The sequence below is a fragment of the Camelus bactrianus genome, chromosome 12, assembly GCF_048773025.1.
Source record: "Camelus bactrianus isolate YW-2024 breed Bactrian camel chromosome 12, ASM4877302v1, whole genome shotgun sequence".
Classification (NCBI taxonomy): domain Eukaryota; kingdom Metazoa; phylum Chordata; class Mammalia; order Artiodactyla; family Camelidae; genus Camelus; species Camelus bactrianus.
Genome location: NC_133550.1, coordinates 63,494,001 through 63,507,045, shown reverse-complemented (window position 1 = coordinate 63,507,045; position 13,045 = coordinate 63,494,001). Strand labels below are relative to the sequence as shown.

Sequence of the window (13,045 nt, the reverse complement as noted above, 5' to 3'; positions counted from 1 at the left end):
TCTCTGTCACTCATCCTAAGGTATCTACTGAGCACAGTAGACTTTATAGATTACGAAGTGTTGATAACAAGGACCCCTAAAAATATACTAGCCTAAGTAAAGTCAGATAGTAGTCCAAAGGGAAGCAGTTCTCCTGTACTCAGAATGGAGCTTCCATTTCTGCGTCCAAAGATGCTTGCTCTGGTGCTTATCTTCCAGCCTGAAAAAACAGGAGAGGGCACCAGGGAAGTGTATGTTGAGATGCTGATGCTATACATGGAATCAGCATTCTGTCCTCATCCCATTGGTCAGCTTTGTTTTGTATTGAGATGATAATTAGCTACAAGTAAAGCTAGGAAGTAAGTCATGTGCCCAACAAAAAGTTAGTACTACAGAGAAGTGGAGAGAAGACTCAGAGTAACAACTAGCAGCCTACTGCAGTAGAAAATGCTGGCCTAATGGGATAAGGGAGAATCATTTGAGATTTACTAATACCTAAAATTAGCGCACCCACATAGGCACAAGTATCAGGTGAGTAGTACTCAATCTGGGCCAAGCACTTTGTAATCATCCTGCAAGTGTTGACTTGCTTCTAATAATGACCACGGGGTGAGTACTTGTCCCCACTTTATATAGATGAGGAAACTCAAGCACTTAGGTGAAGTGCCTGGGACAACATAGTTAATGGTTTGTGGAACTGAGATTCTCCTCAGGCTTGTGACTTCAAATGCGTTCCTCCTAAATTCTATGCTCTGCTGTCTCTCTCTGTGTACAGGGTTGCTTCTTGTTCCAATGTTAAGAAATTGAAAACCCAACTGTACATTTGAAGGGCATTAGTTAAATAAGTTCTGTCACACAGTGGTGTCATATTGGGTGTACCTATGTGCACATCCACTGGGGCTTCTAATAGAGACATAGCATAATTGAAATGCTTAGTCCACTTGTGACAGGCTCAGTAAGAGGGACAAGAAAAAACTAGTTTAAAGTTATAGTGCAGTAGCTTTAGAAGTTCAATACCAATATTTACAACTAACATAGCATACTTTACATGGAGTACATGTAGTTTCTTTTTGGGGGTGGGGTGAGTTCCTTAAAGTTAATAGGCAAATAGAACGATAGTTGTTAAACTTCAAAAAGGTCAAATCTAAAATGACTAAGGCATATTGAGTTGGCAAAAGTTCTAAAACTATGGATTCTAAGTATTAGGTGGCTCAGAGTAGCAAGGAGGTAAATGGAACCAATATAAACCTGTGTTTAAGCTCTGAAAATCCAGGTATCTTGTATATTTAGGATATCCTTAAGTAGTTTACTCAGGTCACTAGGACATTTTCAGGTTGAGGTGTAAGTATTTGGACTATAAATATGCTAGTGTAGAAACATGAAATGATCAGTTTTGGCTAGGTTCTAACTCATACTGATGACGTGTGTGAACAGAATGATGATAAATTTACGTTTCTGTAGTGTGGGTCTTCATGCTTACATAATTCAAGGGGCCCTCTAAGAAAAACTAAGATTAGGAATGCTGAGATGTAAAAGTGTTTAGAGCAAGAAAAAAAAGATACTTAGAGATTGTAAATAATCTCAAACATCACAACTATGGAGATAGTTTCATTTGATAAATGATGTATGTGTGTAACTGCTACGTTTGCTGTTGCCTACTCTTGAGTACATGACTTAACAATGTCTGGTAGAATAGAAAATTCCATCTTGATCAAAATATTTTTGATAGGTGGGATGCAAAAGATTTCACACAGGGACATGTTATATGTGCTAGGTCATGCCCTACGAATCAGAGTTCTGATAAATCATACCGGGTTGAGTCACCATCATAAAGGGGAAGTATCCATAAAATATGTTTCTATATCTGTATGCTGCGTGATCCAGTTCTTGAGAGAGCTTCCAATTTAATTAGGAGTCCATGAGAGCTGGGTCCACTGCTTAAATGTAAGCACCGGACAGATTTCTGTTTCAATACCAGAATCCTATCTTCGTTTGCCTTTTGGATCCACGCCTTCATGTCGTGACCCTGGGTGGGGTGGGGGTGGGTGGGTAGTGTTCCTGGAAGCAATTCCTACAACAGGACGTCTAGCAGTAACTTATATTAATACATAGATATCTGTAAATTCAACTGTGTCCCCAAGTTGCCTTTAATTTAGCTGGGGTCACTGTAGCACCACCATAAATGAAAGGCAGTTTAAGTGGAAAGGGGTCCTAAGCAATCGCGATTAAAATATTTTCTGCAAGTTGCTTGAAAACATGACCAAGTAAACATTGCTAGGGCCCTCTTCTGGGAGTGAAAGTCATAAGGGGGGTAAAGCACTGGGCCTGGTTGTAGTAAGCACTCAAGAGCTGTCAGCAAGAATAGTATGGAAGTAAACTTGCTAGTACGGAAACTGGCGGAGACACGTGACTATGGTGTCCAAGTAAAAAAGGTTGAAGGCCTGGAAACATGGTCTCTCAGTGTGTTCTGGGTGAGTGGCTAGAATGTGGTTTTTCTAGTTCTGTGTAGTTTGGTTTTTCACTTTGGAATATGGAAAAATGTTTTCTTCAGTATTTTATAAAGTAAGTTTACATAAAAATTAACATTTGTAATCCATACAGCAAGTGGAGTTATTGGTATTAATACTGTCATTTCACAAAGGAGGAAACTAAGAGGTTAGATCATTTTCCTCGTTGCCAACTAGTTTGTTCCCACTTGCATGTGGTCATTTTGATCTGAAGCTCAAGTTCTCTTCCTACCAGAGTTTTTCAGAGGGGAGAACCTAGCCCGATCAACATTTATTTCCTTTTGACTAAAATGTGACAAATTATTCGCAAGAGAAAAGAACCAGTTAAGTCTCAGAGAAACAGAGACCTGAGTTCCCTTATCTTGCTTGTTTTCCGCTCGTCATTTACGGAAGTGGAGAAAAAAGGCGTTTGTCTAGGTTTCCTGAAGTCCCTAGTGCTGGAGTAGGTGTGAAGCACGGGTGCCCACGTCCCGGCAACGCGAGCGAACTCCAGCCTGACCCGTGGGTACCGCATTTCCGGCTGTTCCACTGCCCCGCCCCGCCCAAGCCCCGGGGGCCAATGAGAGGCAAGGGGCGTTCCCAGGCCCGCCTTCCCCTCATCCCTCTGCGGCCTTCCGCCGGGAGACTGGGCTTCCTGCGAACCGGAAGTAGTTGTTCTGGAGGCGGGCCTGTGAGGGTGGAGCTTGTGACGCTGTCGCCCAGGTCTCCGGCGCTTCTTTACTCACTCCGTTGGCGGCTGCTGCTCCTGCTGGAAAACTGTGGCGAGGTCTGCGGGGAACCGCACCTATGGCTTCCGTGCTGTCCTACGAAAGCCTGGTCCACGCCGTGGCAGGAGCCGTGGTGAGGCGGGGTTTTCACGCCCGGGCCACTGCGGGGTGTGGGGCTTCTCTGGGTCCAGACCCGGGATGTGACTGAGGGGTGGGGATGAGAAAGAGAACATGTGGGTTGGAGTGTCCTGTCGTGACTGCGGGACGAAGAGAAATGGGGCATAGGCGAAAAGTTGCTGGAAGAATTTGGGGTGAGGGCCAACACTCACCCTCCGCCCTCCGGCCACCGCTCTGGCCTCGGAATATCTGAGATGTAGGCAGCGGTGGTCCCACCCACCCACCCACCGGAGGTCAGGAAGAAGATAATTGCGGTTTTCTTTGCTTTCTGAAACGTAAAGGACAATCATTCTCCTACTCCACCCGCACCGTACACACAGTTTGTCTAACTGGGCTAGAGGAAAACCTAGGTGTGAAGCTGTGTTGTTTAATCGCGTGCTTAACTACAGTCTGTTTTCATACACCTGCTGCAGACAAGTGGCAATACCTAGTCGGGATACCCCTGGCCAATGTAATTGGCAGAAGATACCTCTTTTACTATTATCATTCTTAAAAATCAAGATCAGAGTTGCTGTCTACGCAGGTGTGGTTTACTGTGAGGAATGTGATTCTTGGGCTTCTGGTTGCCTCACTTCATTTGACACCACTCCCTTTTCCTTGAAACTTTCCACCTTTGGTCTGAGTAACTTCCTCTTCCGGTTCTCGTCATCTTCTCTGACTGCTCTTCTCACATCCTTCTGTAGTTGTGAGTATGCGCCTGAAATCATTGGGACTTCAGAGGAATATCACTGAATCCTCTCCTCCTAAGGCCCCCAAAACTGCATTGAGAACTCGTGTTCTGTGCAACTAATGGGAGTTGAACCCCAACTCCATTATGTGTTAGATAGGTGGCCTGTAAACCTGACTTTACTAATCTGTAAAGTGGGGGTATTGACACCCACCTCACAGGTATGTGACTAGCTCATGGAAGTGCCTGATTAAGGAGTCTTGGTTCATTCAATTAGACCAGAAGAGCCTTACAGCCAGTGTAAAGTCACTGAAATGGAAGCTTGCTTGACATGCCCTAGGATCGGCATGAAGGCCTATGTGTTTGGAGTGGAGGGAACAAAGAGACAAATAGGCTTCAGGGACCAAATTGTGTGAGACTTAACTCTGAGTGTAAAAAATAGGTAACTAGGTATTAGAGGTTTTGAATATGCAGTAACTTGCTGATTTACATTTTAAACGTGATCAACCTGGTTGCTCTCTTTAGAAAAGATTGTAAGGGAGCAAGGACGAAAGCAGGGAAACTATCAGGGAACCAGGATGGTAGCATTGGAGGCGGTGAGAAGTGATCATTAACCTGGAATATATTTCTGAGATAGAGCCACCAGGGTTTGATGGTAGATTGGATATGGGGTATAACAGAATGAAAGTTGGATGACTCCCAAGAGCTTTTGGCTTGAGCAACTCAAAGGATAATATTCCTATTTACTGATACGGTGAAGACTGTAAAGGAGCAACTTTGAGGGGAAAAATGAGAGTTTGGTTTGGGTTTTTGACTAGTTAAGTTTGAAATACCTAAGAGTAGTTATGAGACTAGATGAGCTCACCAAAGAAATGAGTGTGGACTGAGAGAAAAGTCTCAAAGACTTAGCCTTGGAGCATATCAACATTAAGAGATTGGGGAACGGAGATAGCATCAGCAAAGGAGACTAAGGAAGGGCCAATAGGGTAGAAGGACAAACAAGAGAAGGTGGTGTGCAAAACTGACGTGGAGAAGGGTGTAGACCAACTGGCTCAGATGCTGCTGATGAGTCAAATAAGATAAGGACTGAGAATTAACCTTTGAATTGATCCACATATTTATCAACATGTTAAATCCAATGGCTAACTGAGAAGACCTGTTTTGGTAGGTTGGTGGGTTAAGTAGCTGGAGTGCATGTAGAGAGAATGGAAAGGTAGGAAATATTTGTTTTCCTTTCTTTCTCTTAATAAATGCCATTCATTCAACATCTTTACTGAGTGCTTTCTACGTGCCAGGCACTGTTTTAGGTGCTAGAAATACAGTGGAAAACAGTCATTTTCTTAGTGAAGTTTGCATTCTAATGGGGCAGTCGGACAATAATTGAGTAATCAAAATATAAATAATTTTAGATAGTGTTAAGTTCTATGAAAGAAATAAAATAAAGGTTGGCAAACTTTTTCTTTAAGGAGGCAGATGGTAAATATTTTAGGTGTATGGTCTCTGGAGAAGCTATTCAATAGTGTCATGATAGTTTGAAAGCACCCATTGACAATAAGTAAATGAATGCACAGAACTGTGTTTCAATAAAATCTTATTTACAAAACCAGGCAGTGGATTAGACCTGGCCTTTGGGCTATAGTTTTCTGAGACTTGCTATAGTGACTGGGGGGTAGAGGTAGTATATCTCTATTTAACCTGCAAAGACATTTCTATTTTTTCCTCTCCTTGTTGCCTGTTTTTCTCTTGTTAAAAGCTCTGCTTAAAATTATGCACCCTGAATTTGCAATGGTTTTTCTTTCTCCCGTAATCTATGTTAGACTATCTAATAGATATACTTCCGTAAGAATAATTTTTTTCTATTACTTCCCCTCAGGGCAGTACTGTTCTAGCACATGCCTGAATGAGAAATTGCATTGTATTTTGCTGTTTGTTTGAACTATCATGCTGAAGAGTGGTTCTCAAACTCTTTTTCAAATTTCTGTGTTAAGGATAAACCATACAACATGGACCCTGCTTTCTTCTGGTTGCTACCAAAGGGAGAAAAATTTAACCACAAAAATGTTACTACATTTGATGATAAATTTGATGAGAAAAACTGCATTGCTTTTAATGGTATAGTATTGTGGTAATCCCTCATATTTAATTACATGTCCCAGCTGTGATGTTCAACCAGCGCTTTGATGTGATCAAGGAGAGCATAGTGGTTAAGAGCACTTGATTGCGTGAGAGCCTGACTTGAGCCAGGCAGCCTGGGTCCGAAACCTGGCCATTTCCCTCACCAGCTCTGTGTCTTTTGTATAAACGCCAAGATTGCCTGGAGTAGTTAGTTGCTACTTCTCTCCAAAAGATTGTTGGATCATTATTTAAGATGTGGATTTACAACCTTTCTGAGCTGACAAGTTTCATATTTGCTTATTCACTTCCTTCCAAGTTCTACACTTTCTCCCCTCGAGTGTGGTGTTGTGTTTTATACACACACACACACACACACACACACACTCTTTAAAAATTAAAATATTTTGAGTATTTTATGGCACACTTTGGTGTTAATTGCAGATAAACTCAAGTATTTGAAAAACAGAATTGTGCTGTTTCAGGAGAATGCTTTATCTCCAGTTGATGACTATTGTATAATATAATTAATGGCCTCACGTGTACATAATTCTCAAAATTTTGAGTATAATTAGATTTATAATTTTATATTTTTGACTATTAGATTAACTTTGAAAGGTAGATTTTATTTGTAGAAATATACATTTGTAATTAAAAGATTTTTTTAGTCTAGAATTTGGAAAGTGAGATTGGGGCAATTAGATGCTGAAACAAACTTTAGAAGTATAATGATAATAATTAATCAGTAACTTCCTTGGGACTTCTCTTTTCCCTACTGGTTATTTGAAAATTAAAAAAAAATGAAATTACATAATTTGTTTTAAAAAATTACATTTCATTGAATAAATGCTGACTATTAAAAATTCAAGTCATACAGAAATATGGAAGAGTTCTCCTTCCACTCTACCTATTACTGTTCTGTGACTCAAAACCCAGACACTCCAGTCCTTAGAATTCTGTAAGAAGGCTTATTCAGAGCCCTTTTCTCCAACTGATAACAAAAGAGAAAATTAGGTGCAACTGTATGACTCTGTAGCTCATACACTTAACAGTACAGTAGACTTTTTACCATGTAGACTCACTACCTGCCTTTTAGAAGTAGAAACCAAACAGAACCTGATGATTTTCTGTACAAGCCCTTCATAACAAGTGGTTAAAAGTGTAGACCCTGAAACCAGACTGCCTGAGTTCAAATCTCAGCTTTGCCGCTTATCACATGTATTACCTTGGGCACAAGCCCTTCTGGATAGAAAGGTCAGTGGAAGAGCCCGTCTCCTCAGGAACTCTTCCTAAGTGTGGACAAGACCCGTGGTGGTACCTAGAAAGAAGTGGTGGGCTGTACCTGTGGAGGTGATGGGAAGCCCCCAAGGTTGACATATTTAGACCTGGTCTTGAAGAAGGAGTTGAAGTTTGCTAGGTAAAATGAAATAGGAGGGCAGTAGACTTTTAGCCAGAGCAAAAAGTGTGTTCAAAGGCTGTAGTGTGTAAGTCAGTATTCAGGGACCTTCAGCTTAGCTGGTGTAAAAGGTAGGAGATGAGTAGAAGAGTGTGACTGAAGTTGGAGAGCCTCATGTACTACACCAAGAAGCTTGGGTTAAAGTTTATCAGAAACAGTACATGTCAAGAAATGGTTGTATCTTCCTCATTCTCTGTGTTTATATACAAATAGGTTATTTTTTTATTGTTGTTTATATGACTAGAGTGTCACATCCTGGGTTTTCTTGGTGTGTTTGTTTCAGGATATAAAGCATTTCCCATGTGTGACATTTAGGGTTTTCTGGTTGCAAGCTGGAGAAACAGACTTTGAGTGATTTAACAAAATGGAAGTTGACTGACAGGCTCTTTGGGAGTTCCCAGGATCAGTGGGGAGGCTGAAGACTTGGACTAGGAATGAACCAGTAGCCTCCAAAAAGATTTCTGAAGCATTCAAAGTGTCTAGGATCAGTGGATTCTGTCCCTGTTTCTTCTGCCCCTACAGCATTCTGCTCAAGATTCAGAGCTTGAGAGTCCTTGTTAGCTGTGTTCAAGGTCATGTGCCCACCCCTTGTTTGTAACAGGTGGGAAAAGGAAAGGTCTAGCAGAAGGAGCCTTCAGGAGCTCACCTATTGTAGTGGAGGGTGGGCACCAGGATGTACCAACCTACCAAGATTGTGCACCATGGGAAGAGGTAAAGAAAACCAGCCTACCCTTAGGAAAAGGGAATGATGCTGTGTGGCCCAGAACATCAGATACCCACTATATCATGTCATTAAAAAGACTTGAGAAATCATTGGGGTTTTTTAATATAAAATACTCTATCACATGATTATTCCATAATTAATGGACATTTGCATTATTTCTAACTTTTCATTATGGTAAATATTTAGTGTAATGTAAATGTTAATAAGACCTCCAACCACTCCATTATGAAGAAACTATGGGATTGTTTGGTTAAATGACTTCCCAAATGTCACTCATTGATTTATAGATTAGATACAAAAACCTCTATTTTAAGATTCAGTTTAGTTAACTCTGATTCTAATTTGTTAAATGTCAATAACCTCACAGGTTTCTGTGAACATTAATAAAAATTACTTAAGTAAAACAGTTTTTATTACTATATAACACATAATAGGGGCCCAATAAGTGAAAGCTATTAATCATTTTTGTCCACAACTATGTTTTCTAATATTTTTATGCATCCTAACTTGTTTGAGTTTAGATTTAATAATACTGTTTAGTACTTAGAATTCCTTAGCTTCTCACATCTATAACAACTTTGATAGTTAGGCAGTATAATGAGTGGTTAAAAAGTGTAGACCCTGAAACCAGACTGCTTGAGTTCAAATCCCAGCTTTGCCACTTATCACATGTATGACCTTGGGCATGCCCCTCAACCTCTGTTGCCTCAGTTTCCTCATCTGTAAAATGGGGAAGATCATAGTACTCACTTCATAGGGTTGTGTCTGAGGCTCTTGGACAAGTATCTTTATTCTTGTATAGAGACAGGAAAGTGGAAACAGGGGTGTTCAGTGACTTTGCCAGGGTTACCAGGAAGTTACTTGGTTATAGGCCTGGGGCTATATAGAACCCAGGTCTCCCCTCTCTGCTGCTCTACCACTGCTGTGCATGGCTCCCTTCTTCACACTACTTGTCCCTTTCCTCCCATCCCTTTGTTTAGTTCAAAACTAGCCTCTGAATATCTTTAGATTATCAGAAAAAAAAGTGACATTAAATATTAAGTATACATACATATAATCAAACTGGAGGTACTTGGACATTAATTGTTCATCAGGAACATTTTAAACCACATTTCTAACCATTTAAATGTTCAGTTTTCTTTGGAAAGGTTTTCTTTTCCACAGCTGGCTCATCTGGACCCAGAGTTTGAATCTAGCTGCTCAGATTCTCATAGAATTAAGTTAGGTTGGTATATATCTGAGGGGATTATAATACTTTGGTTTAGAAATCTTAAAAGGAAGTAATCAGAAAAAGTCTTTCTTGTATTGTCTTTACTTCCTTGCTGTTTTTTTTAAGACTTAATTTTTTAGAGCAGTTTTAGGTTCACAGCAAAACTGAGAGGAAGGTACAGAGATTTCCCATATATCCCCTGCACCCACACATGTGTAGCCTCCTCCATTGTCAACATCTGCCACCAGAGTGGTACATACGTTACAATTGATGAACCTACGTTGACAGGTCATAATCACCCAAAGTCCATAGTTTATAGTAGGATTCATTCTTGGTATTTATTGTACCTTCTATGGGTTTCGATAGACTTTATCATACATATCCACAAATACGTTACTATTTGGAATATTTTCACCGCCCTAAAAATCCTCTGTATTCTGCCTGTTCATCTCCCAACTTGCCCCCAGTAAACTTTTTAGGTAAAAGGGTCATTTCAGTTCAGTACTCTTAATCTTAAAGGTTCTTATGCAGACTTTATTGGAATTATTTTTCTAACTTTAATTTGCTTCTTTATGCCTAGGTTAGAAAAACATAAAGAAAATTGTATTGCCATACATACAGTAGTCTATGATTTTATTTTTTTAAAGAAATAAATATGGTATAATTGCTAAAAAGAAAAAGGTTTTGGAGTAAAATATAACTATCCATATCATATCGGATCATTTCTGTTTTCTTTCTGAACCTGAGTTTTCCCAGCTATAAAATGGGAACAATAACACTTCACTTACTGGGTTCTCCTGAGAAGTAAATGTGGTTAACACTTGTGGAGGACCTAACGCAGTGCCTGTAATAGTGTAGTAAGGCCATAATTCACTTGTTTCTTTTTCAGATATATTCTTAAAATACAGTGTTTGTACCCAATTTCAAAAATTGAATGGAATTGAAATTTTCTCTCATTTCATATAGCCAACACTACCTATTCACTTGTAGAAGGTGGTCTCACCTTTTGCTCTGGATATAATGAGCTTTCTCACTTTTCCTTTTTTTCTAACTACAGCATCAACTGCAGTTGTACATAGTATTTCCTGTATTGTGCTGCTGGTCTCGGGAAAAGCTGAGATGTAGCTCGTCTCTGCTGCTTTTGATATTGCTCCTCCCCTCTTAGCTCACCATCTCCAGTTATCTTTTGGGACTTTGCTCCATTAATTTTCACTTCTTTCCTATTGCTTTCATCTTCTTCCAGTGTTCGCTTCCCTTCAGCCCTGCCCTGTGATAAAACCACACCAATCTGGTCTAGAGGTGCCCTCTTCTTAGGGGCTGCTCATTCTCCTTCCCTTTATACTAAGTTTATTTAATGACTGTTTTGTACTTACGGCCTCTCCTCCTCATCTTCCTCTGATCACTGGAACCACAGGCCGTCGCTGACTTCCTAATGGCTTAGTCTACTGACTCTTTTTCCAATCTTATTTGATTCTACTTCTTTGTAGTATTTTACCTTGTTAACTCTCCTACCTTCTTGAAACTCCTTCTGAAAGAGCAGTTACTCTTTTTTTTTTTTTTTACACTAAGTAACAATTACTTTTTGGGAAGGGTCTTAGGTAACCATTACTAATTTTAAGGCCCTGATTAGTATTGAGCCCTAGTGCTAAAAGGTGCTACATGAAAAGGATACATGGGAAGCAACATTTGTTGAGTTACAGCTGTGTCCCTGGTGTGATGCTAGGTCTTTGCATAAGTTAATTCTCACTTCTCACAGGAACTTCCACAGTTAGGTATCGGTCTCAAAATTACAAATGAAGAAACTGAGGCATGGCGATTTGATGTAACTTATTATGCAGTATGTACGATAGCGAGGGGTTGACCCTTGGTTTGCTTTATTCCAGAGCCCATGCTCTTTCTGTTACACACTCAGGTGTGTTTTCCATTAGGCCTTTTGTTTAACTTGTGTATCTGTGTATAGGTGTGAGAGTTAGCTTGATTGTTATACAAGGGGAAAGACATTCAACTCTGAGTAAGTGGAATAACGTTTTTGAATATGAAAGCCTAAGTGGCTTTCATCTTTGGAATTTCATTAGCTCAAGATCTACCAGTGACTGTAACTTTAGTTGTTTTTCTTTCTTTATAAAAGAATCCTTCTGTCCAGTAATGCCATGTACTCCGTTAGGAGATGTTGTACACCGATTTCAGTGGTGCTGCTGAGACTCAGCTGCCATTTCTAGATGCCTCTCTGGAAACAGACTTTAGAAATAGCATGCATTTTTAAAAATTATTTTTCATCCTTTAAGGGTGAATTATCATTTTGAAAATGATTGAATTTGGTTGATAGGCCAACCCAAACATCATTGTTCATGCTTAAAGGGCATAATACTCTGCCTCTGTGTTTATGTGTGTCCCTGCCTGTTATTCCCATAAGATTGCACATGCTTGGGAAACCAAGTCATGACCAGATTTACCCTGCTGTTTCTTCTGACTTTGTGGTGTTAAGCTCAACTCCATGTGTGTTTGTGTTGGCCAAATTGAAAAGTAGACTGGATATTTATTGACCTTTTATAGGGGAGACATAGTCCAGAAAATGAATAAATCATCTGTTTTGGCAATGTAACCTGAGATGTAGGAGCTGGTAAATTATTAAGGAATCCAGGTGCTGGCTATGGGCTTGTTCACAGTAGAGAGAGCCAGAAATGCCCAGGAACTTAGGCTGAGAGATTTATACGACTCTGCTTGCCATTTGTATCTCTAGCTGTGATCTCTCTCCTAGGCTACAGTATGGTATTGCCAACTGCCTGAAGGTTTTTTTTCCTGTTTAATCATTAATTAATTATTAGTTAATTAATTGTTGGGTTCCTACCCTTGAGGTGCCATAGCCTTAACAAGGAAGACAAACTCATTAACAGTTAAACACAGTACAGTGATTGCTGTAGTAGAATTTTGTACACAGGATGCATAATACCATTAGAACCCAAATGGGAGAGTACTTAATTCTTCATCATCTGAAATTCACTATGTCCAAGACTGAACTAGTAATTTTTAAAAAACTATATCCCTCTTTTCACTTTCCTGTTTCTGTCAATGGCATCTTCATTCTTGTGACTTTCTCTTCTCTCTTACAATCCATATCCAGTAAGTCAGCAAATCCTGTTGATTCTTTTAAAGTTCTGGTAGATATCCCTTCTCCATTTTCCTACCTGCCACTCAAACTGATTCAAGTCCTTAGTGTTTTAAATGAGATGTACTTTGCTAAAGTAGTATTTGTATTTGTGCTCTGGTCTTTCAGGTTGAATGCTCTTGAGGCTACTTGAATGGCCCCCTAAAAGACCTTTGGTGTCTTTTGATCAGATACTTATGTACAAAGGGCCTAAGTTCAGATTTCTGGAGTTTTTCCTCCCTGATTTTGATTTTCCTATTTTTTTATATCCAGGGTAAAATAGTAGCTATTTTATGTTTGTTTTGATTTACTTCTGTTTAGTGTTTGTTACTCTACAAAATTTTATAATTTTTTTGGAGGT

The 13,045-nt window shown here is 39.8% G+C and overlaps 1 protein-coding gene across 3 annotated transcripts in view; it reads left to right on the top strand.

The window, feature by feature from the left end:
• The first annotated feature begins 3,138 nt into the window (after positions 1-3,138).
• Positions 3,139-13,045, top strand: part of SLC25A17 (solute carrier family 25 member 17) — a 63,601-nt gene continuing 53,694 nt past the window's right edge. The window contains exon 1 of one of the 3 annotated variants that reach the window (XM_045520629.2): positions 3,139-3,326. In XM_045520629.2, coding sequence (XP_045376585.1) covers positions 3,273-3,326 — 54 coding nt within the window. In that variant the 5' untranslated portion in view covers positions 3,139-3,272. The remainder of the gene's footprint in view (positions 3,327-13,045) is intronic. The other 2 variants (XM_074375600.1, XM_074375601.1) reach the window with 2 other exon arrangements.